Source organism: Prinia subflava, chromosome 1, assembly GCF_021018805.1.
Source record: "Prinia subflava isolate CZ2003 ecotype Zambia chromosome 1, Cam_Psub_1.2, whole genome shotgun sequence".
Classification (NCBI taxonomy): domain Eukaryota; kingdom Metazoa; phylum Chordata; class Aves; order Passeriformes; family Cisticolidae; genus Prinia; species Prinia subflava.
Window position 1 is genome coordinate 20,777,231 of NC_086247.1, and position 27,756 is coordinate 20,804,986.

General features: G+C 42.6%; 1 protein-coding gene across 1 annotated transcript in view; it reads left to right on the plus strand.

Moving 5' to 3' along the window:
* Positions 1-27,756, plus strand: part of NCALD (neurocalcin delta) — a 58,670-nt gene that overhangs the window by 16,576 nt on the left and 14,338 nt on the right. Inside the window, exon 2 of the mRNA XM_063389957.1 lies at positions 24,319-24,715. Coding sequence (XP_063246027.1) covers positions 24,338-24,715 — 378 coding nt within the window. The 5' untranslated portion in view covers positions 24,319-24,337. The remainder of the gene's footprint in view (positions 1-24,318; positions 24,716-27,756) is intronic.

Consider the following 27,756-nt stretch of genomic DNA (forward strand, 5'->3'; position numbering starts at 1 on the left):
CCAAATTTCTGCCCCCTTTCCTCTCTTCCCACCGAATCTTCTCTTGCTGAGAAACCTGAGTGTAGGAAGCATCCAAACCAAAATCATAGGCAGGGGAGTGTGCCAGTCTGCACCTGCTTAGCATCTCAAAGGGGAGACTGAATTCCTTGTATCTGACAATCGAGATGCAGGCTGTCACTTTATTGACAGAATTAGTTCATATTCCAGTCCATCATGGGTACAAGACAATGCACTGTGGGATTAAGCCACTGTAGCAATAAATTTCCTAACCTGATATTAAAAGATAAAAGCTCCAATGAAGTGAGGCTTCATGGCACACTCCATTCAATTTCCAGTCCTGTGGAAGAGCAGGCGATAATGCCCTTCCTCAGGTTGCTGCTCTGCATCTCTGACCTCCTCCTACAAAAGCAAATTTTCCAGAGAAGGAAATCAAGCAGCACTAAATCTCCTCTCCCTCTAGCTACCAGCATCTGCTGTTACTCTTTGCAGCTCACGTGGAAGGTCTTATGGAGCAGGGCTCTGAGAAGCCCTCCAAGTAAAATCAGGAGGAGTGCTGCCTGGCCCCAGGAGAAACCTGCCTCTCCTCATCTGCTCCCTCCCCTCCTCTGCAGCAGTTCCTGAGCACCCTGCTCTTCCAGTGAGTTTGAGAAGGCCACAAGCACCTTTGATCTGGAAACAGGAGCAGCTTCTGAGTGCTGGTGGCACATGAGATGCTGATTCCCACTGGCTGTTGCAGCTCAGCAGCAGAAGGAGGAGGAGAGAGCAGCCTGTGGCACAGTGATGCTGGGTAGACATATCTCAGGCCTTTGCTCATGTTTTGGGGTCAGGGAGGGCTGAATGCACTGGGCATCCCATGAGGTCAGCTCAAGACCCACAGGCCTCCTGTGGCAGCAGCTGGGGCACAGAAATTACAGCCAGTAAGGAAACCACAAGAGCTGAGCATTTTAGGCTGGATGGCAGCTTACACCTCAGCAGTGCAGCTGCTGAACTTGTCCATCTCTGCAGCCTCAGGGATGGGAAGGGCTCTGCTAAAGTGTGGTCAAGCCCCAGGGAACAAGGTGGCTGCATGTGCATGGAGCAGCTGTGCACAGAGGCAGTCAGGTGCCCCTCAAGGCATCACAAGTCAGAATCAGAGAAGAGTTGAGGTTGGGAAGGACCCTTAAAGGTCATCTAGTCCAACCCCCAAGTCTTAACATGTCGTTGATTTCCATTCATTATTGAGCTGCCTTACACTGTGAGTGAGACCAGAGTTCTTGGAACTTCACTGAATTAAATTTTCATCTGGCCATGCCACAAGGGTGGTATTGTTAGAAACTACAGGCATGAAGCCCATGTAATGCTGGTGGCAGTAGCTTTATTTCTCTTGGCCATGCTAGAGGAGTTCTCAAGCTCCACCAGACTTCCTGGAGAAATTGGTTGTCTTCACATTTGAAAATACACTATTTACACTGCAGTCTTCAGCAGTGTGCTTGCTGTGTGCTAGTTCAATATACTTTTAAGCCATTGATCAGGACAAAAAGAAATCCTTGTGTTGGAGTTCGGCCTTTATGAAGGCCAAAATGTTTGATGCTCCAGTGTGCTAAAAGCATCTGCAATAAGGAGACAATGGCATCTTGTTGACTTGGAAACTCCGGGGAAAAAGTATTCATAGCTTCTATATTAACAAAATCCAAATTAATTAGTACTGTTTGTGCTGTTTGAATTCTTAAAGTACAGTTCAAAAGGGAAGTCAAGCAAAAAATTTAGCATTTTCAGGTGCTCATATGCTGCCCATAATTATTGCCAGCACAGAAGATTGCTACAACCTATTTACTTGCATCAGCTTCACAGCTGGCCTCTGGCCAGTAGCTGAGGTTCACCCCAGTTCTAGATGTGAACCTCAGACAAGGTTTACAGGAAGCCTTCAAAAATATGAGTTGGTGGTTTCAGTGGGGTTCAGCAGCACCAGCTCCCCAGGCCTTCTTTTGCCTGCTTATTTTCATATCATTTTTACCATCTGCATTTCAAAGAGAAGTGTTTGCAATTTTTTTACGAACCAAGGTTGATACTAGACACTAAAGTGGACAAATGCTTTTTGCCTGGATTCTTTGGCCAATATGCACATTGCTTACAAGTTCCCATTTCAAACAGCTGTCACACAGGTGTGTAAAACACTCTGAAAATCCCTTTCCTTCACTGCTGGCTCTTGCTGCAAGCGGTTCCAGTGATTGTGCAGAGCTCCAGGAGCTGCTTGTCATCTTAGTGCACAGCACACCCATGTTACCCCTTCCACCTCTGTCTCAGCTTATCTTCCCTGCCTCTGCTGTGATTTTTATTCGGCTTTGTTTGATTAATGGCCTTGTTCTTCCCCACTTGTATGTGTCTGAGGAACTGCAGTGCCTAGTGGGATGCACGGTGGAATGGACTGTGGCCACAGACAGGACAGAGTCTGGGGAGGCACTAGGCCAGGTAGTAGGGTGGGACAAGGCCAGATGTTTTTGAGGAATCTAATCACTTCTGTCAGTTCTCTCTCAGCCAAGCCAAGGAGCTCTCTAGGCTCAGTTCTGCAGGATCCTCCAGAAATGCTGCTTGTAGCTGCTGGACATCACTCTGATGTAAACAGCAATTACTTTGCTGATCTGAGGGAGGGAGACAGCTGCATGTTAGGGAAATCTGGCCCGTTTCCATCATGCTGCATTGTCATTTTCCACTGAAGTATTTACCAGCAGTTGCTCCACCCACTTGCCAAAAAAAGAGCAGTTTTTCTTCCTTCAAACAAGAGTGAATGTAGCACTGGAAATACATATACGTATTTTTATACTTGGTAGTTTTTCACAATAAATGTGCCACATGGCATAGGATGAAATTGTATTAGAGGAACCAGCGCACACATCAAAGCTTTGATTGTAAACTTCCAGCTCAGAGAAGGAGATGAGCAATTTCTATGTTCAATTATAACTGCAGATATTTCCTTTTTCCTAAGCTAGTGTCTGTTACCATGGCCACAACCTTCAGAGTTTTCTGGCTGTTTTAAAGTCATTACTAGGAGTGAAAGACCAGATGTTTAATTACATTCTTCTTACTCCATTCACTAGGTACAGCTGACATTTTAGAAGTCCTCTGGAAAAAAAGAAGTCCTTTTTTACTGTTTATAATTTTCCTAGAGAAAAATAGCAGAAGTTAATTAATATATGCCAATATGCACTTTGTCTACAACTTCTAAGAGTAGAGGTGAGGAAAGCAGTTTCTTGACATCTTAAAAACTGGGTATTAGACTGGTATTAGCAGTAATCAGAGATAAGTGAAAACCGTGCTCTAGAAAATACAGCAGTTCTGTCCTGGTCACTGACAGCCCCAAAGGATTGAGAATGTCCTTTGAACCTCTGGTTTCCACCCAAAGAAACACAGTTAAGCCAGAGTCATTATTTGCACATCACCAGCAGAGTCCTGCCCAGGTGTTGTGATTGTCAGTATCCCCACTGTGTGTACAGTCCTCTGGGTTTTATCAAAACACAAGATCTCACCAGAAACTTCTTCTCCACCACATTGTGGCATTTCTGGTTTGTGGATAGAGACAATAATTACTCAGGAGATTGCTCAGCCAGCAGGATTGCAGGGAACATGGTCCCCTAGACGTCTTATGAACTGTTCATGTGTGTTCCTCTTTACTTAGACAACATTGCCACTTCTGTCACAGAATAGAAGATTCATTCATTAAAGCTTCCTGTACTCAGGGTTGCTTAAGTTTAACATTTTGTCTGTAATGTTGGTGACTCCAGTATGGGATGAAAGCTTTGTCATCTCCTGTGCACACCCCTCCCCACTAGACTCTTCTCAGGCCAAAAGAACAACTTGATTATAAGAAAGGTTAAGTATCAAGTAGGTCCTGAATCCTACTGAGACTGGTATGTGACTTGATTTATACTGAGAAATGTGACAAAAAGGCAATCTCTAATGTCTGCCCACTTGTAGGGACAAATGGCTGCTGAGCAGGGAGTTTTGGGTGTTTGGCTTGAGCATGTTTGGATAGAGCAGCCTTACTTCTCATCCCACTCTTACTTTGTGTCTAAACTTATTTGGATTTGTGTCTTGTTGCTCTGTGCCTGAGCTCTTCTTGAAAGACTTCCTTGATGTACTGAGGTGTTGGGAAGGTGAATGCACTAGAGAAGAGAAAGATATGAATTTGTATCTCCATATTCCCTTCTGCTCTCCTGTTCCCTTCTACAGATAGATGTTCTAGACCAATGCTGTTAAACACCCTCCTAAGTTTTCTTGACTCAGAACTGCTAGATACCAGCTTTTTAATGCGTTATGAGATCTCATTGTTTAGCTGGTTTTGCTCAGCTCCTCTTGGTGCTGATTTGCTCTAGCTAGTACTGCTAGTAACTTGAAGCTATTAGTTTATTAAGACCATAACCATAACCTCATCAACAATTACGCTGATAAACATTAATTTAAAGATTTTGCAAACTGGAGCAAAGGACAGTGCTATCTTCCCCTCAAACAGAGCTCACACTGTGGAGGCAGATCCAGAATGGAACCCCAAATGGAAACAGAGATCCCAAAAGAGAGGCTTTAGTTCAGGGTCAATGGCTGCAGAAAATCCCATGACAGGACATGTGTTCAGTGTCCAGCAGCTTCTGAGCATCCCTGCTCCTTTGTGATGCTTACAGAATGCCCACACACAGCTGCAGCTGGGCAGGCAGGGGAAGAGCTGGCCAACAATGGACTTGCCTCTCAGCCACTGTGGAGACAGTGCTGGCTGCCCTACAGTCCTTTCTCCTCTGACCATGTGAAGCTTGGCTGTCAGGGTTTTGCCTTTATTTTTGGTTATCTAATTATTTTGCTAAGTTGCAATCTCTTGTGTTGCTGTGAAAGCTGCTCTTGCGTGTGCAGAGTCTGTAATTAAATATGACCCCTCCCATATCATGCCTACAGTACACCATGCACTATCCCAAACTCTCAGTTCCTTACGCTTTTTCCCATTCACCCGTTTTTCAGAGATGTCGGTGTGATTTCCATGGTTGCAGTGAGTTCAGCAGATAGAAGGGCTTGAGCTTTGGGCTTTAGGAACTCATTCCTTCTAGAATAGTAATATAATGCTCCAGACTTACCCTAAGTAATCCAGCCACCTAGTGTGGCTGAGCCAGTGTAGGACAGAAAGAGTCTTCTGCCTACATAGAGACATAATCACCCTTGAGCAGGACAGACAGGAGAGCATCCATGTCCACAGAGCACACGACATTTTTAGGCAATCCCTTACTTAAGGCATGTTTTTAGTTTGCAGTGCTGGAAGAATAAGTGAGTGCCTTGCTTACAACATCTGCTTCCTGCTCCATGCATGACTGATCACATCCCTCACTGCAGCAGCTCAGCAGAGCTGTGGTGTCAAGGGCATGTGAAGGTGCACGGGGTTCTGTGCTAAGCAGCTGCGACAGCTGACCTCAGACCTGGCTCATCTACCTGTTCTGAGGGACCCGTTTGGTTCTCTCTTCAGGACACTCAGTTCAGTGTGGCATCCACCTCTGCATCCTGCTGCCCACTCTGGGCTGTACTGACCCACATGGGGACCTGTCCAGGGGGTGTCTTGTCTTCTCCTCTTGAGACTGTGTCCATCTAGTTGATGCTGTGTGTATTCACATGTCGTATATTTACTTCATACAGGTACATATGCATATATTACAAAAAAAGATAAAGGTGAATTTTCAGATTCAAATAGTTGGAAAAGCTGAAATTTGGATGATCTGGGCTTTCTCTCTCAACTCTTCTAGTGTGCATCTCTTTCATATAATAGGAGCATATATATTAGTGCACTCAGCTATGCCTTTCCAATATGCTTCATTTTTGTGACACCCCTTGGAAAGCAGTTGCAGAAATCCAGGAGTGAGATCTCTGTGAATAAGAAAGATGGCTTCAGAGAGGGGGAATTGACTTGCAATTCAAAAACTGCACACCCTGGAGTCATTTATTCAGTGCATCCTCAAGTAGAGAGGGTCTTGCAAATCAGTGGAACCTGCCCAGCATCACACTACAACTCTCCCCGCAAATAGTTTGAGTGTACAAGGGGCTTACAGGCATTACTGTCCTAGAAAGTGTAATTTTGCCCATTTCCTCGAGTCCTATCACTATCTCAAAAAGTGTCTGGAGATCTTTCCATTTTGAATAATCCTGTCTGTGTGTTTTTCTCAGAATGAAGAAGTTGCATATGTGTTCCATAGTCATTACAATGCACCTTTCAGTGGTGTCTCAGTGTGTTTCTAGATCATCTCATCAAGGATCTGTAGTTTCTTCTGTGAATGCACTATTCTAGACATTTTTGGTCAAATTTTAGTTAAATATGCTTCTGTTATCAGCTAGCTTTATAAATGAAAGGGATGAGAATACATAAAGGCTTCTGAGTTCCCAGATGTCTCAAATGGCCATTCAATAGATACAGGAGTGATAATCTGCTGAGATAGACTCCTGCAGGAAAAAAAAATCAACAGAGGAATGCTTTTTTTGTTTGTGACTACTTTCAAAGTTCACATACAGAGGTTCCTTTCTTTGAGCATCTCACACATATTCTGAAGAAAGAATATTTTAATGATAAACCTGAGCTGCCTGATCTTCTCTGAGCACCCTCTTGCTTCGGGCCCACTTCAAAGCTGTGCTTAAAAGATCTGGTATTTTTTTAATAAGGAGTAAAACTAGCTTCTAGGTGAAATGAGTAAAATACTGGGGTGTCCATGCTTGGCACTGTCCAGGGGGAGCTGGACAGCACATTCTGTGTTCAGTATAAGGCCCCATGTGCTGCCTGGTGCTGAGGGCATGCAGAGGTGTGTCCCCCAAGTTTTTGGAAGATGTTTGGAGTAGGCAGGCCAGTTCTGCCTTCTGCCTTGGGGCAGAAGGAAATAAATCCCTTGCATGTGTTCATAGATGAGCAACATAAAGTTGAGTATGAGTGAGCAGTGCCCTGGCAGCTAGAAAGGCCAGGTGTGTCCTGGGGAGCATCAGGCACAGCATGGCCAGCTGGGCAAGGGAGGGATTGTCCTGCTCTGCTCTGCTCTGCTCTGGGCAGCCTCACCTCAAGTGCCAGGGGCAGTTTTGGGCACCACAAAATGACAGAGATATAAAGGCATTAGAGGGCACCCAAGGGAGGGCGACAAAGACGGTGAAGGGCCTTGAGGAGCCCTTGAGGAGCAGATGAGATCACTTGTTCTGTTCAACCTGGAGAAGAGGAAACTGAGGAGAGCCCTGAACTTCCTCATGAAGGGAAGAGAAGGGGAAGACACTGATCCCTGTTCTGTGATCTCAATGACAGGACCCGAGGGAATGGCCTGAAGTTGTATCAGGGAAGGTTTAGGTTGGATTGTTAAAAAAAGGTTTTCACCCAGAGGGTGGCTGGGCACTGGAACAGCTCCCCAGGGGAAGTGTCACAGCATCAGCCTGGCAGAGTTCAAGAAGTGTTTGGACAATGCTCTCAGACCATGGTGTGACTCTTGGGGATGGTGCTGAGCAGGGCCAGGAGTTGGACTTGACGTTTGTTGTGGGTCCCTCTGACTTACACCTCCTAGTTGTTAAGATGATGGCAAAAGCTGTTTGTCTGCAAGATGAGTGTTCCCATTCAGGGCTGCCTTGTGCCTTTTCTTCATGCTACATTTCATTGTCATCAGTCAGGAATTAGAGAAGTGATCGTATGTGTGCATGGACATTCATGCTCATGGAGTGTGAAATAGGTGCTGTCATCAGGATGGTTTAACAGTATAAGGGACTTGTAAGGGAGAGGATACATTTTTATTACATGAGTTTATATGCTGTGAAACAGCAGAAGGTACCTTTGGCACATGCTACTGAGTGTTCAATATGGCATCTATATGAAGAGATCATTAAAGAATTCCTGCCTGAGCTGGAATGAGGTCACACCTGGAAATAAGTTTTTTCCTGAGGTCTCTCATTTGGTTTCAAGTAGCCCTGCACCTTTCCCAGTTCATCATCTGAGTTCAATTGTCCCAAGAACCAAGAAGTGTCAGCTGAGATTGGGCCTTGCCAAAGCCCCCACGGTCTTCAAAACTAGTGGGTTCCAGATGTATTTGTCACCAGATATGATACAGATCTTCTAATGCACCATCTGCCTTCTCTAAAATGAAGGTGAGGCTGCTCCATGGAGGTTAGTGACAACCTCCTTCTCCATCAGTATCTCTGCTGCAAATGTGCTAATTACCCTTTTCTGTAGCGCTTATAGTACATTAATAATGATAGATTTACAGGCCACCTGTTTCTCTCCTATGTTTATCTCAGGGGTTACTGCTTTGTCTGACCTGCTAAGGCACTTGGGAGAGTAATTTATTTTTTTTACTTCATTAGGGGATCAAATAAAAGATTTGTTATGACTCTCCTTCACAAATACAGCTTTTTGGCAGTGGTATTTAACCCATCTCATCCAGTTCTGCAGTATTTAGCCTTTTCTGTCCATACCACATGCAGAAGTTGGTGGGGACACCCAAGCTCTGTGCTAGTGATAACAGCCAAGCGTGTGCTGGTGAGGATTGCCTCCTGGCACTCTGCCGGGGAGCAGCACACGCAGCCTCTCAGGAGCACTAATGCAGATCTTTGGTCAGAAGACAACCCCATTATTGGACTTACAGGTGCATAACTAAGCAGTAAGTGGAGAAGGGTACACAGTACTTGTTTAGAAATATCTTTTTTTTTTTTTCCTGCATAAAGAGCAGGAAAAGTCTTAAGTGGTGAGATGTGGGTTATTTCACAGCAGCTCCCCAGCTTTCAACATTGGGCTTGAGGTAGCAACCAGTGTTCTGCCAGGACTCCATCAGATCATGTCACTGCCAGCACATATCCTCAGCCCTTGGCCCATACAGGTTTGTTACCACTTGCTGGCCACATGCAACACTTTGTTGGGGAGCATGTCTTGTCCTCCTGTTAGCCAGCAGTCCCTGCAGGGGTCCTAGCATGTCCATGTCCTCAACTCCTTTGGAAGATCTATAGATGTGTGGCATGAAGACTGCCTCCAGGTCTCTGTGAGATAAATCAGGATTTATTCAGAGACTGGGAATTGAGGGCTCAGCATGGGACACCCCTGCCCACTTAGCAGTGGTGCACACTTGTTTCTGTGCACATATAAAACTCGGAGTAGAGAGATCCTATAGCTTAGGTGAAGTACATGTAGTCGAACTTTGGCCTCCACTGCTTTGACTACAGAAGAAAACAAGGGTCTAAAAATAAGGAAATGTTTGCCTCTTGGAAATTTTCTAAGCAATTAATCTAAGAATTATTGATGTTTCTAATTTTGTTGGAAGAGGGAGGACCATCAGTCACACTCAAAAATACCAGCTCTTTGCTGATAACTCATAAAGTGGAATGGCTTTTTAATGAAGTTGCCAGAAGAAAGGTTTGCTGCCAAAATCAAGGATATTGCTCCATCCCACTCATACTACTTCATCAAGCAAACTTCCAAGAAAATTTTGGCTTTCTCCCAAAGTTGTTGTGTGGGATTTTTCTTCTTTTTTCTTTTTTTTTGAGTGCCTGGAAACCAATTCCAAAGCCAACTTTACTACCAACCTTTTAAAAGAAGTAATGACAATATATGCTAATAGGAGGTTTCACAAATCAGTATGAGATCACTGAAACCAGTTCTCATCTGATCACAAGTGAATGAACAATGTGTGGGTTTGAACTGTGTTCATGATACGATGATAGCTCCATCCTTCATTCAGATTGAGATCAAATTACTATTACCAGCTGCTGGGTGGTAAACTGTTGATAAGTCACTGTTTTATCATCCTGTGGAGACTAATTTGAAAACATCCTTGTTTTCATGTAACCCAGCCACAGATTTTGAAGCACCTCTCAATGAAATAGATACTGTTGCTATATGAATGGCTCCCTTTCCTAACACATTCATTAACAAGCAGCGAGCGAGCTTCATGGGGTACATCCTTCTTCTAATAAAGAAAAAGCAAGTAGAAAAATCAGAAGTTTTCTCCATATATTTGCATAGTTATCAATTTCTTAATCTCTCTTGGAGGATTCCTTTGGTAATTCACAGGAGGATCCCTGTGTTGCTCACTGACTTACGTGACTTTCCAGTGAATTCATTAGAAGATCACTATCTGAGACTTATTTGGTGGAACAGGATGTGCTTTTTATTGGATAAGTGATTTGTATGGTGATTTTATATGGCACTTAACAAACAGTAGGCTGATTCTTCAGTTCTCATCCTGTTTCTAGGCAGTGGAGCTTCACAGGTTTTCATAACATCGGTAGCAGAGGAGAGAATTAGGAAATATTTGATGCATGAAGTGAGAGGAAGCATGGAATGTCTGAGGAGTGTTGGGTTGGGGCAGAAATTATTGGTGAAGATGATGTGGAAGGGAGAATTGTCAGGTGAATATAATGGACATCTTAAAAGCTATATGGAGCAAGGAGGAGGAGAGAGACATTTAAAATATGAGACCTTTATTTTTATAAGGCATGATACTGAGAATGCATGAGGTTATTGATGTAGAAGGAATGGATCATAGGGGCATAGAGAGCAAGAGAAGAAACTGGAACAAATGTCAGAGACAGAACTCTATTGATGAGATTATGATTACATAAGAGCATATGTAAAGTATTGGAATGGTCTGCCTAGGGAGGTGGTGGATTCACCATCTCTGGATGTGTTTAAGAAAAGACTGGATGTGGCACTTGGTGCCATGGTTTAGTTGAGGTTAGGGTTGGGTTGGACTTGGTGATCCTGGAGGTCTCTTCCAGCCTAATGATTCTGTGATTCTGTCACTGAAAGAATCTGAAATATTTGCCATCCGGTAGCTGGTAAATCTTTCATTAGCCACAGCCAAAATATTCTCACTAGAGTCAGCATCTCTCATGTTTATATACATTTTCTCTCCTTTCCATGTCTGAAAAGTAGTGCTTCTCCAGAAGAGGACTCAGATCATCAAAATCTGAATTTGTAGTTGCATTGGTGATGATGCTGTTCAGAGTTCAGAAACTGCTCTTAAAGCCAGCAGTACTAGTTCTCAACCATTAAGGCAAAAGCACCAAGGCAAATCCTGGTAGATGAAATGGTAATAGTTTTCTATTAATTAGATACCAAATGCATCTTTGCTGCACATTTCTTTTGGATGATTTAACTAGAGAGACAGACATCAAGCCATAGATGATCTTATTCCAAGGTTTCCAAACCCTGCTGCTTCAGAGATTATATATTTCATAGTTATGGTATTGTTTTGATGGTGCATGGCATGAAAAATGTCATTTGCAAATGCTAATAGTAGGAATGGACATGCATAGGAAATGCAGAAAAACTTAAGAGAAATTATGTGGCAGACTTTTTCAAAGATAATAGAAAAAGTAAGAAAGATTGTGTTTGTTTTAGGGAGCTAAGGAATAGTAGTGGAAAGTAAGAAGTAGGGGGAAAAGACAAATAAAGTATAAGACAGAAAGGACAAAGTCTTCCATACTAAATAAATAAAAGTCCCAGAAAATGAAAAATGGGGAAAGGCACTAAAACTCACATACAAGAAATCTCAGAGAAGCTGGTATCTTGAGAACAGCAAAGAGGCAAAAGTATGCTGGCCTAAAAATGTAACAGGATCAGCTTTTCTGTTTATTTACAGTCACTAGGAAGTGGTGAATAGTGACATTTTATTTCATGTTGGATAGAATCTGGTTTTCCTAAAGTTAAGCTTTGGGAAGAAGCTTTTTGGTACTGCCACTTCTTTTCTACAACAGTGGTACAAATTGTTTTTTGTTCACATGAGAAAAAACAGCTCATTTGTTTGAAGACAGTTATCTGATGGACTTTGTTTACTTCTTCAAAGAATGTTAGTAGTGAAGGAAGAAGTGCTGTTAACCCTTTCTTTTGGGAAGGAGTTCATCTTCGTTGAATTTACTGAAAATTTTCAGTGATGATAGAAAAGTTTTCAATCTCATAATTCATATTTTTCTGTCTAGATTTCATCCTGAGTTTTATACATTATTTCTGGTTGCAATTTGTGCAATGCTATAAATTTGTAAAAGATTTTGTTGAATTAATGCAAACAATTTTTTACTACACTTTGTATAATGACTATATGGTACATGGCACTTCAAAAGTTCCATTGTAAACCAGAACTGTCAATGAGTGTCTACTACCTAACATAATATTGAGAATCTGCTAGGGTTTTAGTTATTGATAACAAGCAACAGCAAGAACATCAAGATTACACAGGCATTTGTTTACACGTGTGTGAGAGACAGACAGAGGAGCATGGCAAATTATTTTTGCACTTAATTTGTCAAATGTTTTTCTCTGCCTCTTAAGGGAGTTTGCTTACCGACCTTTACCATGTTGTTCAAACTCCCAAATTCATTCCTGTTGAGTAATTTCTAAAATCAGGCAGCACACTGTGTTATGCATGAAATAGCAGTTGGGTAAGACACGGGTCTGTGTTTTTCACGGCGGGCTGTCAGGACTGGATGTCATTCTGACTTTTAAAGTGAATACAAATCAAAATCTTCTTCCAGTAACTTTTTAGATTATATCCAAGCTAAGTTTCCCAAGCTAAGTTTTTTCAGGTTTGTGCAGAAATGGTGCTCAGAGGAAACAGAATCTCCCCATTAAATACCTGTTGTACAATCCAGCCCTCCCAGGTCAGCTGTCTATGTAGAGTGTGGAGAAGGAGGTGCTATAAGGTGTCTTGAGTAATCATCAGATTGTCAGGAAAAAGAGGAGATACTTTCATCACCAATGGTAACTACATCCTTGTGCACGGAAACTTTTCAGGGGGCACAACAAAGCCCCTGAACTGGGGTCCATGGCAGAGCTTCACAAGCTGACTGTATTGCCTGGGGGCAATTGTAGGGTTTTCCTGTACCTTATCTGCAGCACAAAGGTTGTATGTGAAGACAGAGAAGAGGTCTTAGGAAAAAAACAGCAAAGATATTGTCTTACAACAAAATTAAAATATTACTTTCTTTCATATGTGTTAAAATCCTCCATGTCAGCATATCTTCTCAAATAGAATTCATATTATGACTCATCTGGATGAAGTTAACTTTTGAAATGAAATAGATTTATTTAACTGTTAATGTTCAAAAATAAGTATTTATCATGGAGCAAATATTCTATTTAAATTATCAGTTTAAACCTTTGTAAAATGGAAATAGCTTACTGCACTGCAGTTTGGGAATTACGAGTTCCTTTCAAATGTAGGAGCTGTAGGCTGTGCCATATGTCACTGGGAGAGTGTTTTCTCATATATTCACAGGAAAATCTTGGACTTGAATGATGAATTCTGTGAACTTGGCAATAGAGCATGAGGAATAAAATAGAAGTGGCTAGCCTCAAACTCCTCTAGACAACTAGAAGCTAGAAATTTACCATATGTCATTGACTTCCATGAGCAATGCTGAACAGTAGAATATCACCCCCTCTTGCAGCATTAAATACTGCCCTAAGTCATTAATACAAAGCAGATGGCTTTGTTGTTGATTAGAGCTGGTTGGAGTCTGAAATTCCCATTGCAAAGGAAATTTTGACATTTGTATTTATTTTCACTGCATATTGGAACAAAACATCAAAATTTCCCAGTGGGATGGATATTAAAACTGATCTTGAAACACCAAGTTATTTCACTTTATTGGCATTGAATTGTTTTCTCAATAATATCAAACCAGTGTAACTCTAAAATTAATCAAATATAAATGCCAAAACAAAATTAATAACCGTATAAAGTAACACTGAAACTTTTTTGCCATGTTAAAAGGAAAAGATTAAATTGAGATTATAAGTTCTGGCATTCTTACACAATTTGTTTTCCTGAACTTGACAAAACATTTTGATTTTAGCTAAGCTGCCTTACCTAATGGAAATGAGTTCTACTGAAAAAATGTTCACCCAGTGCTGTTCATCCAGAGCCAGTAAAAAGGAAGGATCCAAAGGGATCCTGTCCACATGTACAGGATCATCTTGCAAGTTCAAGGATGTAAAAACTGTGAGAAATAAGACATGCACAAAGAGAAAATTAACACAATATATGCAGTTTGGGAACATCTTTGAAGACTGCTTTAAAAATTCCTACGACTCCCACGAAGCTCCTTTAGTCATCTAGATCTCTCTCACATTAGCTCTCTTGTGTTAGGCACACTCGAGAGTGCTAAGTGCTGGACAAATCATCCCTGGCATGGACCTTCATATTTATGAACTTGTAAACTGTGACATTATCTTAGTGCATCTTGTTTCCATCTCCTTAGCAAAATTCTGGTCCTGACTGCCAGAACCTCCCACTCCCAATCTCCAGTTGCCTACTTTGCAGTAGGAAAGTTACAATAACTCACTTCAATAGGGAACAAAACCTTACAGTTACTCGCCAGGTAGGAACCTTCACAATCATTCCTTTCCCAATCATAACATCTTAAAAAACATCTAGTTTGCCAGCTAATGGCTCCATTTTTTTCCCAGCATCACAATTTAATTTCTTTTCTGTCAACACCAAGTCTCTGCTGTGGGATAGAAGACCATCTGTTAACAATATTTTTAAGGGTAGTCCAAGCACAAATGTCACTCTTTCGGAGTCACATGCTATTTATTTACAAAGATAAAAAAATCAATATCATGAATTCACATCAGCTTCTCATCTTACTTTGTGCAACAGTAGCTTTCTGCTTTAGTTTCCACTGCTCTCCACCAAGGTATTGCATATAAGATTACATAAAAGGACCAAACAAGATGTAGGACAGATTAGAAACCCGATGAAGTTGCTGCTGGATGAGTTTGATGACTGGTGTGCTCAGGTGCACTGGGGAAGATTATGTTACTCCTGGTGAGTGCCCTGCACAACGGAGAGGAGCCCTACGGAAGAAAGGAGAATAAACCAGGTTTGATGTGGCTGGACATGTGAGGATCAGGATAAAGACAAACAACAGTGACACAGGTGTGTAGGAAGGGTGGCTTTTCTAAAGCACTCAGGCCCTTACTACGTACCAAATTAGTGGTGCTACTTTCTGGCAGGTCTCAGTTTACTGGATACAGATGCTTTTTGAGAAACTACCTATTGCACAGGTGCCCAAAGGGAAGGCGTGTTTTGTTTGAGAAGCCTGAGTTTAGTTGTGGGTGCTGGGCACTTGGAAAAATGTGACCTTGAGCCTTTTAGGAAATGTGGCCCAGAAAGGTATTGTTAGCCAAAGAGACTTTAGGCTCACAAGTTGCTTAATAGGAGACACAGTAGCTGCAGAAAATTTCCATCGTCTGGATCTTGATAAATGGTGTTGTGAAAGAATGTTGATAGATAAAGTCACCTCCAGATGGAACAGGTGAGAGATTTTGCCAACTCCCCTGCTGTCGGCTTAGCACGCCTGTTTATAAATACTGCAGATGTCCTGTGCTTAGTGGAACAGCTGAATGCAGTAAAATCTGGAAAGGCTGCCTCCCGAGGGTGGATGTTCTGATGTGCTCTTAGAAAAGTCTCTCTTGCCCTTTGCCATACAAAATTAGGCAAAGGCAAACATACTTTTACAAAAATACTATTTCCATAGAGTTTTAAGAAACCAAATACATAAATACATATCTAATTCCCAAAAGAGTCATCTGGAGTCTGCCAAGGCAAAGAGTTAGTTGTTTTAAAGACCTTAGATCATTCTACCCAGGGTTAATGAACAAAATGTTGTGGTTTTTTCTTACATAGCATATGGTAAAGTGTTATTTCTCAACTTCACAAATGAATGATTATGAACCAAAAAAGCATGTGAATATTGGCATGGCTTTTATTGTTGTGAGTTCTGAAAGAATTAGGAAGAAATGAAATTAAATAGCAAGACCTTTCGTGAGTGTAAGAGGAGGGGTAAACAAACCTGTATGAGCTCTTCCTCTTTTGTCTGGTTTCTCTCTCTTTTTTTTTTTTTTTTTTTTTTTTTTTTTTCCTCCTCCTCATTTCTTATTAAGGAAGAAAAGGTTTCTTTCAAGCCATTCTGGAGTGGTGAAGCCTTTGCTGGCCCTGGGGAATGACTGTCCAGCACTTACTGCATCATTTTTTGCCCTGCTCATAGAGTGGTGGCAGCACTTCCCAAAGGGACTCCAGGCAAAGCCCAGGACACTGAGAAACGCTGAGGTGCTAGATACCCCAGGATGTGCACAGGGGAGCCCACATTTACACCCTCTTACACTTTGGAGGGTCACTGTAGGATCTGGGAACATGGATTGCTTTATAGGTATCTCCATCAGCCCCTTTTCCATGTGTCTACCCTGCCTGTCTACCCTGCCTGAGGTTACCCTTTCTCTGAGCAGACAACCCTCCTAAAGATGCTTAGGTGTGCTCTGTCTGACGAGCAGAGATTTTGTGTAAGGAGAGCTTCATCTCCCCTCTCTATCTGTTGATGCAGCAGCACCAACCACCTGATGCCAGAAGGTTAAGGACAGACCTGATTGCCCCATTAATGGTGGCCCATTACAGACACTTCTCTTTGGTGGATGGATGTACACCAAATTTCAGTCAGGAGCAGCTTCAGAAACAAGCTCTGAGTCCTAAATGCAGGGCCTTAAGGTGGAAAGAGTGACCAGCCATGAACAAGAGAGGAGTCACTGCACAGTGTGACATGCTGTTCAAATGCACATAACATGCATTCCCCAGCTCCCAATATTGGAAATGCTCGTGTGCCTACTCATCCATTGTGTACCACACACTCCACCTCACAGGAACTGCTCTGGAAACAGAGGCCTTTTCTGGAAGCCCCAGTGACACTGAAGGCAGTGCAAAGGTGAGGGGTGTGCACATCAGCCCTTCACTGCTTGAGACTGAAACCCTGTGGACTGGTCTCCAAACAGCTCCAGTCCAGACTGTGGGCACTGCTGAGAGGAACATGGTAAGCACTAGGCTGCTGTCTGGTTAACACACTGGTGCTGAAGACCCCAGCATTTACTGATGGGGCACTGCCCTTCTCCTGCATCCCCTTCTACACACCAGCCCGCTTACTGAAATGCACAAAGGAATTATGATAAAGAGAAATAGAAGACAAAGTGGAGCAGCTGTAGCATTTCTCTGCCAGGACAAATCTGAAGGGAGAAGAGCCTGGGCTTTTGGTGTTACCCACGAGCACCTCCAAGTTTGAAACCTGTGAACTCTGTGCAGCTGCTCCTGCTTGGACTGCCTGCCTCAACCAGAACACAGAGCTATAAAGCATTTGCATTTATTTCTTGTTTTGAGTTTCTCCTGGGGTAGCAGGAAAGCACAGAACAAATACTGTCAAAGGAGAAATTAGGGGCACCTTTGGTAGGGGAAGGATTCCCAGCAAGGGGCTAGAGAAACAGGAAGGTGACACTAAACAAAACAGGAACTTAGAGCAGTGAAAATGTCAGGATCCTGGAACTGAACTAAGATCCTAATACAAAATGAGTGAATATTGTGATGAACATGTTTGGAAGTACCAGTGGGCCACTGGATGGCACATGGCCCCTCTTCCTGCTATTGATAAATAAAGCATAAATACTGAACGATGATCCCATCCACACCTCTTCCTTGGGTTTTTTCCTCTTAGTTTCTTCATTAGTCTTCATTCCTCTTCTTTGATGTCAGCTATAGTGTTAGCCAGATGTATTTGGGTATTTGTTTTACTGCACTGCAAATCTGTTTACTGCTGTTCCTTCCAAATATTAATAAGAGAATGTCAGGGGATTTTTATGAATCTTTCTCATGAATTTCATCTGGTTTTTCCTCTTTGCCGATAGAAAAATGGAGGGTGGCAAGGCTCAAAATTTTATTCTGTATGTATTTATTTTTTTTGTTAAGTCCCTATGTAGTTTTTAATAAATTTGGTTTTCTTTCAAAAAAATGTGCCAAGATGCTGTTAAAAAAAAATAGGCAAAAGCCTTTCTTGGCAAGCATCTCCATCAGTTACTCAAATGAACGTGTGAAAACAAACCAGAAATGGCCAGAAGGAAGCAAAGTGGCTGCTTCCAAGAGCCTGGGGGGTTGTTTTCTGTGGGATGGAAATTAAATAAAAATATCTTGAGCAGGTAGCACTTACACTTCACAGCAGGAGACTGAAACCAGAGAATTTATTCTTCCCAGCACAGCTGCTGTTGCTGCTGTAGCTATGCCTTGTGTCCCACCAGCGGGATCCTGCACTGGCATTGGAATTTTCAGTGGGCCAGTGGGGAGTGGTGCTGGGGGTAGCTTTGAGGCTGTGAATCAGGAGCTCAGGGATTGATCACAGAGTCTCCTGGGCAGGAGCACACCAGAGATCAACAAACACATCCCTGCCTTGCTCACCAAGTCTCACTGGAGAGCTCCAAGATCACGACACAGTGCATTGCCCACGTTTACTGTTGGGTTTGCATTCAGGATGAGGCCATGGCAACACTGGTGTTCCAGCCACAGGGAAGCAGCATACACAGATGGGAAGGGAATGTATCATTTGAGATACTGCTGCTTTGAACTGTCTCATTACATAGCTCATACAGCAGTTAGCAGTATTACAGCCCAAAGGAATTACTGACCTTATGAAAGAAACTTGACTTTTATACCAGATTGTGTTCACCAAGCCTTGACTTTTGTAAATGCACATAACTCCCTCCGTTCTATAAGGGCATGGACATAGATGAACCAGCGCTGCATTTGGAAGCATGTGTACACTGGATCACAAATAACAACAGAGTTTGCAGAGACTGACACATTGTGGTGAATTGGTATTTGGTATCTGAAGCTTTACTAAGCAACAAGAGCAGCTGGCAGAGGGGAAGGGAGTAGTTCTGATATGGTGAAGTTTGATAACAGGGCAAAATTTTGGACAGGAAGCTTTGGGGACACATCCCCAGACAAAGTCTCATGCTCTGAGATGCACTGCATTCTCCCCTTGATATCTCTCCATTGATTGCAGGGTTAGGGGATGCTGTACTGCAAGGTTTGGTCAACCAGGACAGAGCAGCAGCCCTCTTCTGATCTTGTGGCAGAGCTGAGTTGCACAATGACAGGCAGAAAAAGAACTGGTAGCGGTGGCAGAAAGTGATGGCAGAGGAATTCAGCTTGCCAGAGCCCTATCTGCTGTGCTGTGGAGGCTGGTATGCAGTGACAGGAGAAGACTGCTGGTGGGTGGGTGGGTGGGAAATGAAAGAAGGTGAGATCCCTACCATTTCCAGATGTGCAGACAGTTTGAGAGATAGATGGTGTATATAAGTCCACTTGTCACACATCCAGGTTTTCAGTAATGATGTGACAAGGAGGAAAAACAACAGCAGTGATGGTATGGAGAATCACACTCCTACCTCAGAGTGGCATTGCCATGGGGGACTGACTCATGCACTGCTGTCTCACCATTGTCAGGTAGCTGGGCTGGCTCAGAGTGATGCTGTTGTCCTGCTCAGCCTTTAGTTCATTCCAGCAGTCATCAGGAGCTCGTGCAGCTGCTTGGCCGAGATTGAAATCCCACGATTGCTAGTCTCAGGAAAATTCTCAAATTATGTGTTAGAAATATATTAAAGACAGCATTGCACCCATAAGTGGATTATTTCTTGGAAACAGGTCGAACTGTGTGTTAGGTGCCAAAGAACAGAAGTTTCTGAAGACAAAAATCACAAAATGGAACTTTCATTGCTTATCTCTGAAAAGTTTTCTGCTTTCATTTTTATGGAGTTGGTGTCTGTAGCCAAGCCTATGGTGTGATTCACCTTGCTTTTCCCACTGGTAACAGATCAGGCAGAATTTGTTTTCAAACTGATTCTTTAGACCTTTGAGGTGTTTTGTACCCTGTCAGCTATGCAGTACCCAATAGCCTAAAGTTTCCATTTTTAGAGCAAGCCTTCCCTGCACAAATGCCCCCTTCTCATAATACTTTCTCCCAGCATGGGACTTCCCCTCAGATTTAAGCCTAAATGAAAATTAAGAAGTCTGGTTTTTGGCAGACTGAACTTAATTTAAAAAAAAAAAAAAAAGCATGGAGTTTTCTTTATATGATAGGTGTCAAGTCTGAAGAGTAAAAGCACTTCAACAGAAAAAAGAAAATATTTAATTTTTTTGAGGAAATATGTTTAGATGTTTGCATTGCACTGCACTCATTGCAGTGGGTTGGTTGTGTGCTCCTTGTTGCTGCATCTTTCCAGCTCCTGCAAGGTTGTTGCTCAAGCAGGCAGTGTTTGCCTTTTCCGAGTTTTCAGACTGAGGCAACAACTGTGTGTGAGCAGCAGCAAGCTGCTGGCCAAGAGACACGTGGTGGCACAGGTGTTCAGTGCCCTTGTGCACAGGCAGAGCTCCCTGTGTGAGCAGAGCTGCAGCAGCAGCGCTGTCCTGTCTGCACACACAAATCTGCAGCACTGCCGTCGGGGCAGTGTCACTCTGCTTGTGCTGGATCCTCACAGGCCAGTTGTCTGTCTGCCTTCATCTTAGAAACTCCACATGTGGACCTGAGTAGAGGAACTTTAGGTATTTCCTTTAAGGAGCATCGCCTATGACATTTTCTCCAGTAATCAGTGAACAGGGATTCTTTCCACAGCAGATGAGCAGCAGTGATGCTTTACTTACTGATATTCTGTAGTTGTTGGCTCAAATGGTATCAACCTTTCAAGCCATAAACACATCACATTATTTTACCAAAAAATATTGCCTAAAGAATTAAAGCCTTAATATTTTGATAAGTTGCTCTATGCAGCAAGTCATTCATATATATTATATCTAACACCATTGTATCAGAGGAGGAAATTGCAGAAATGCAATTAAACATATTCATTAACCAAGACTTAATCTGTCTTTCTTTTTGTACTCCTACAATATCCATTTCTCAATATTGTCAATACTTTACTTTGCCATTGTGATTGCTGTTCACTATTTACTTGCTGTATTTTGAACTTTTAATCATTTATTAGAAATTTGAAAGATCTTCAGGAATGATAAAGTGTGAAAAGGTGCCTAAAATTAGTTTCAGTTTTATTTTGTTGTGTGCATGTATTGCTGTCATTGTGAGCTGACATCCTCATAGCTTACTGCACTCTGCCCATTATCTAACCTATCATGAAGAGTCAGACAGCAGTCTCTGAAGTGACTGTAAAGATCTTCAAGTGTCTTCCATGATTTTCTGTATTTGGACTGCAAAAGCATTTTGATCTGTTCTTGATAGAATAGGCACAATAAATCCCATTGCTGTGGTTCCTGTAACACCACCTATTAAAAAGGAACAATCTGGAGAGCAAAGAACATGATAACAATTCATCACAAGTGGACTTAGGAGTAATGCTACTAGTTTTGACTGTGTCACCTGGCATCACAACAGCTGTAGATTTCAACCTTGCACTACAAGTCACATATGGTTAGCTCTCCCTTTCTGCCTGGAGAACACAGGTTTTTCTGGTTGTGATGTTCTGCAAGGCAGTGTGCTCAACTCTTCTGTGGTTTTTATTATTTGGTGAAAATGCGTTGCACCTACAACATTGTGCAGCTATAAAGGCATTACTTTTTAGAGTGAAATACAGTCTTACTGGCCACCTCTTGGAGGATACTGCCTGTATCTTATCTCACTATTTCATTTTTCAGAAGACTCTGGACTAGAAATTTGCAAGCTGAGTTTTCCATTTTTAAATGCTTGAGTTATTAAAAAGCAGGAGGGGATTATGTGGCTAATTCTAGCTCATTGCTACCACAGCTGGCTTGCACCTTAGTCAGCAATCTTCCCTCTCTACTCTGTGGTCTGGAAATTGTGCTGCCCCTGGCACTGCGAAGGAGCTGCCGGCCGGGGGTGTGGGCAGCTGCTGCCTATGCTGGGGATTTTACTGCGGGTTTTGTGTTAAACTGCTGCCACTAAAAACAGAGCCTGGCCACTTCCCTTGTCCAGTTGCTCTTCCATCCCACTGGCAGACCCCGCTCATGTTGTTTTGCCTGACATAAAGCCCTCTGGCTGCCCTATTGTAATCCATTCCCTCAGCTAATTCCCAGGTTGTTTATTATGGGCCCTGTCCAACACCCGTGGAAGGCAACACAGCGTTCAGCTGCCTCAGCAGCTGTTGGACCAGGCCTGTGAAACAAGGACTTTTTGGCTATTTTCAGGGCACTGAGAGCTTGGATTGCTTGAAAACTGCCCAGCGTGTTTTGATCAGGATGAAAAGACAAAAGGCAGTAGAAAAAATTACCTTTGAGGTGACATCTTCCACTTTTTAAGTGTTTTAGAGACACTTTGGTGGGAATGATACTGCTTGGTCAACATAATCAACCAAGCCCCTGAAACTGTCAGGAGATGGATAAGCCCCCAGTGGGGCAGGACTCTTCCCTTCCCATCCTCCTGTCTGTGAACAGGGAAGCCTGTTCTCCATGAACTGTATAGGCAGTGTGTTTAGACAGGACATACACCTACCAAACTATGATGCCATCTGGTTTTTGCCTTTTTTCTATATTCTCTGTATTCTTTGCACATACATTTGTAACTGTAGCCTACTGTATTAGGGACTGGTTTTCCCAGTACTTTTCCATAGCCTTTCCCTAGACAAAAAAGACCAAATTCCAGAACTACAAGCCCCAGGGGTACAAGCCCCTGATGCTGTCTTGGTTATTCCTGGGAACCAAGGCTAAGAGTGCCAAGGAGAGAACTCAAAAGAAAGGGCTCTACCTGAAGAAAAACTACATCACCACTTGTCCTCCTAATTGGTGCTTTTTATCAATTATGCTAAAACCTATAAAATGTATTCACCCCTAGAGGGGGTAGGCTTTTGTGGACATCTTTCCATAACTGCCTCTGAAGGCCTTCAAATAAATATCTGCTCTTACATTACCCCCTTGCTAGAATTATCTCGAGTTTCATTTCCAGGTTGGGGAAAAGGCAACCACCATATGTTACCAGACAGTCATCAGCAAATCCTGGATATACAGATGGATCTAGGATGGATCCTGTAGTTTTACACTTGAGAAATACAGCTTTTTGGTCATTCTAGTCCAAGAACACAGGAAATTAAGGAATCAGTCCTCTAGCAGCCTCGGGGAGTTCAAAGTCCTTGAGGAGAAAGGGAGCTTCCCACAAGAAAAAAAAGTAGCATCAACCTAGGGGAACCTCAGTTTCTTCTTCCCAATGCCAAACAGAAGAGATTAGCTTCAAATTGTAGTACATTTCTCAGTAGCTGCTTCTGTCATGTATCAATACTGTATTATTCTTCATCTTTCAAAAGTAGTATCTTGGTTAAGAAAGGACATTTTATTGAATGCTCTTTAGCCATTCCAGTTATCGTTATTAAATCCATCTCTGGGCCAGAGACTCCATTCTGACAACAGTGTGAATCATGTTTAAATTATTTTGCAATTCTACTTTAGTTATCCATACATCATATCTTAGTTGTGACTGTCATTGCGTGACAAATTCTCAGGCAGGTTTCTGTCAATAGAGAAGGGCTTCCCACGGATCAGCATAATGTTAAGCTTCCAGTAAAACTGATGTTGCCTTTTGGAGCCAACACACTCAGACTCCAAAACTTGAAACCCAAAGGCATCCATCATTAGTAAATGTGCTGCACAATGTGATGTGTACCAACTTGCCTCAAATGAGATATAATTAAGGTGATTTATTAGAGGCTGTATCCAATAATACTTCTTAATAGTTAATTAAAGGGAAATGAATTTCCAATTTTATTGTCTGGGTACTTTCTCCTTTTTTTACTTTTTTTTTTTTTTAAGAGGTTTTTTTCAATGAGCTGTGATCACCCATATTACTATTAGTAATAGATCCAGGTTTTGGCTACAAGAAAGATTAAAAACCACAGTAATAGTTTGAGTGCGGAAATCCACCGTTGATAAAATCTCTAAAGATTTTATCTTAATTTTGAAGTAATGGGAATTGGTCTATACCAAACAAAAGAGGCAGTGTCTGGGTTGCTTTCTGGTTATGAAGATATATGTAGAAGGGCCTTGGAGCTACTGGTTTCAGCATACACTGCAGTTGCACCTTGATCCCATTTTGGAACATGACCAAGGTAACATAGGCCTTTGTATCACTCGGGTTTCCACCAGTTACAAAAATTTTATCTCATTAGGCCAGGTCCTCAGGACAGTTGGGTGACTGGGATGGAGGGTGGGCTGCAGCACACAGCTGCTGCTCAGCTGTACCTTGCAGCATCCTTTGCTTACCTCATGATTTCAAGGGCAGAGTAGGATGGCAATAAATTCAGTGTAATTACTGTTCTCCAGACTGTTGAAAGACAGTGTAATCAACATGTAGATTAAGTTTATTAATTTTTTCAGAGTATACATGTAGTACTGGACACTGTCCAAGGTTTCCGTTGATACCCAAGAGCGAACTATCATCAGAAAACTCAGAATACAGCATGCTGTTCTTCCACAGCCTCAAAGCTAATCAGTATCAATAATTAATAATAATTCATTTGTGCTTGTTTTTGCTCTGCAGGTAATACTTTAACTCCAATATGGGAAAGCAAAACAGCAAACTACGCCCTGAAGTCATGCAAGATTTGCTAGAAAGTACAGACTTTACAGAACATGAGATCCAGGAGTGGTACAAAGGTTTCTTGAGAGACTGCCCAAGTGGACATTTATCTATGGAGGAGTTTAAAAAAATATATGGAAACTTTTTTCCTTATGGGGACGCTTCTAAGTTTGCAGAGCATGTATTCCGCACTTTCGATGCCAATGGAGACGGAACAATAGATTTCAGAGAATTCATCATAGCCTTGAGTGTAACGTCGAGAGGAAAACTGGAGCAAAAGCTGAAGTGGGCATTCAGCATGTACGACCTTGATGGGAATGGCTACATCAGTAAGTCAGAGATGCTGGAAATCGTGCAGGTATGTGCTGCTCAGAGGCGCCCCTGGGCTCCCTCCTTCAGAGCAAATTGTGGAGCAATGTTGAGCTGAGACACTTGGTGAAAACTGGCACCACTGGTTTATAATCTTGTATAACTGCTTGGATATAAAATGCTATTTCATTTGTCAAAGATGATGTCAAAATTCGAACTACAGCTTAATATCCACTGCAAGTTCTTCCAGAGCAACAGGCTGCATGGATATTTCTTCCCTGGGAGCTCTGTTGGGCTCGAGCATAGCAACTAACCTGCTGATAAATATGATTCTGTGAACCCTGTCAATTGATTATGGTTAATTACAGTTGAACCAAGTAGTTACATTAGAACAACAAGGCAGTGTACTTTTAGGGAAGGCAGGCTCCCTCCACAATAAGAAGCAAATCTACTTTGAAATCATGTTATTATGAAGAACCAGCTCACATATTATAAAGCTCATATATTATTGTCTGCCTTACTCCAGTGAGGTCTGCATTATTAGAATCATACTAGCTGTCTTCATACTAAGTTGAGAGTATAGATAAACCTTATCTGAGTAGATGATGATTCCATACATAGCTTCTTTGGTTGTGTTTTCTTGTGGTGTTAGTAAGAGTCCCACGTCGCTGGCTTCCTCCAACGTGCTTTTGCCCTTGAGGCACATCATTCTACTGAAAGATTTAAAACATTTTTTATATGGCAGTGTATTTACACAGCTTGAATCTGTATAACGCAACACTGTTAAAAAAAAAAGCCTGTTATCAAGATCCTTTCCTTTCCCTGGAAATTTTGAAGTGCTAAGAATGTACTGTATTATTCAGAGTTATATTTGCACTGGAAACCAAGGGAAAGTAATGCACACAAATTACAGTCTGTGATGGCAAGCTGTATGTAGGGAGTGCTGGTGCTCCTGTCTTTCTGCCAGGGCCCCTCTCACGTCCTTCAAACAGTGGCCAATACCAGCACTTGTGCTGCTTACAGCAAGGCCAGATGCAAAGCTCAGCTGCAAATCTCGAGTTTGTTGTCTTTCACTTGGTCTGTTTTGTATTCCTGTGTCTGAGTTGAGGAGCGGGACCTCCCTGTCTGTGCCGTGACAAACCCCATGGAGTATTTGCATTAGAGGATCCTCTGTTCCTTACAAATCTTCCTCTCCCCCAGGCTGGGTAAACAGCCTGTCAATTACAATTTTTCTGGCTGTGTTTCTCCTCATGAAAACACAAAAAGGATCCCTGAAGAGCTAAGGTAGCAGATAGGAAGCACGAGGAGCCCAAGGGGACCCTGCGCTGCTGAGGGGGAGCCCGGGAAGGCCCCAGGCAGCACGAACGGGCAGGGAGATCCACCAACAGGCAGAACAAGGCCACAGATTTGTTCATGTCAAACGAAATGAAAATATCAACGGCTAGATTTTCTGTAGTGAGCCAAACAAGGACCAGCAAAGGTGGAAGCTTTTTCCAGTTATCCCAGATCTGCTTGCCAGCAAGTGTAGAGGTTGAAATGCTCTGCCTCCTCTTCATATTTATGTCAGTACCAAATCATAGCATTGTCTTTTACAGCCGTGATGCCATCACCAAACAAAATTGCAGCTTAGGAATCAGCATAGGGCGGCATTCTGTCAATGTATCCAACCCTGAGCAGCACTTGGGCTGTGCACAGCCCTCAGCCTGGCACTCCTGCCATCCCTCTGCACTTCTTGAGAGGCTTGGCTCTCTCCTCCTTTCAGACTGAATATGAAACTCAACTGCACGATGCTTACAATCTCACCTCATTTTTAGGGACCCAATTTTGAGGGAACACACAAAAAGCAATTATGAAAGTGAACAGCCTAAAAAACACTTACTTCTGTACTGTGGACTATCAGCAATTTTTAAACCACAGAAGATGCCCTTTCTGTGATAGAGCTTCCCATAAGGCAGTGTGCTTGCAGATCTCAACCTGTTCTCTTCTTTCAGGTTGTTTTGGATGCATTGCTCTTCCTCTATTGCACTGGTCACCAGGAGCTCCTCCCAGTGGGATGGGATTTGTTGTGTAGTCTCTGGGAGCATGTTCAGCTGATATCTGAAACTGAAGTAGATGAGCATGTTTTCTTGCTTTGTTGAGAGGTTCCTTTGATGTAGAGATTAGATATAAAAAGCCAGCAAACAACTATCACTTTCATTTATGAAAGTTTATTATTTTTTCATATGGAATGACAGGATTCTGAATCGAATGTCTTCCTGGGGGCCCTCAGCCATCACAGTTTTTCTGAGAGGGAAAATCAGAACTCTGACATATCTCTGATATGTGTCTCGGAGTCTATTGCAAGTCCCTTATCTAGCATACATTTGCCAATTGATAGAGCAGGATTATGTTTTCACTGGGACTTTTGCCTGAGACAGTATATCAAAATGAATGCTAAAAGTCTTTGTTTCACAGAAAAATACTGTCCCTGTTATTGTGGGATTACTGTATTTGAAATAGCGTAGGGGCAAGGCACACTTCCATTCTTTTTCAGTCTGCTTTTCTTCATTGTTTGAAAGCCCTTTCTGCAGTGATTTTCACTGTTGTGCTGATGCTTTCCTGCATTTTCTTTCCATTGCTCTGGCCTAATCTAACAGCACTGCAGGCAATGCAGGCATTGCACTCTTGCTCATCATTGAGTTAGGAGATTGAGGTAACAGTGGCAGCAGCAGCACTGGAACAGCAGAACTGCTGGTTAAGATGTCCCACAGGAGCCCTCCTGGCTGGCCAGCTGCCAAGGAGATGGAGGTGAATGGTCCATAACAACTTTCTAAGGCCTGTTCTCCTTGCAAAGGGATGTGCAAGATGGCAAAGCACCTGCATTCCTTTAAGCTCTGTCCACCATCATGCCCTTAACCATGCAGGCACAGCCCAGTGCACTCACCATGCCTGTCCAGGAGCATTCCTAGGCCAGTCTCCAAAAAATCCTGCTTAGAGATCCACAGGGAGCCAACTGCACAGTTTGCAGGCTGAAGGACTTTAGTGGTGGGCTGACAGTGATAGGGCCTCAAAAAAGAAGGTCCACGGGATACTGCCACACTTACCAGGCAG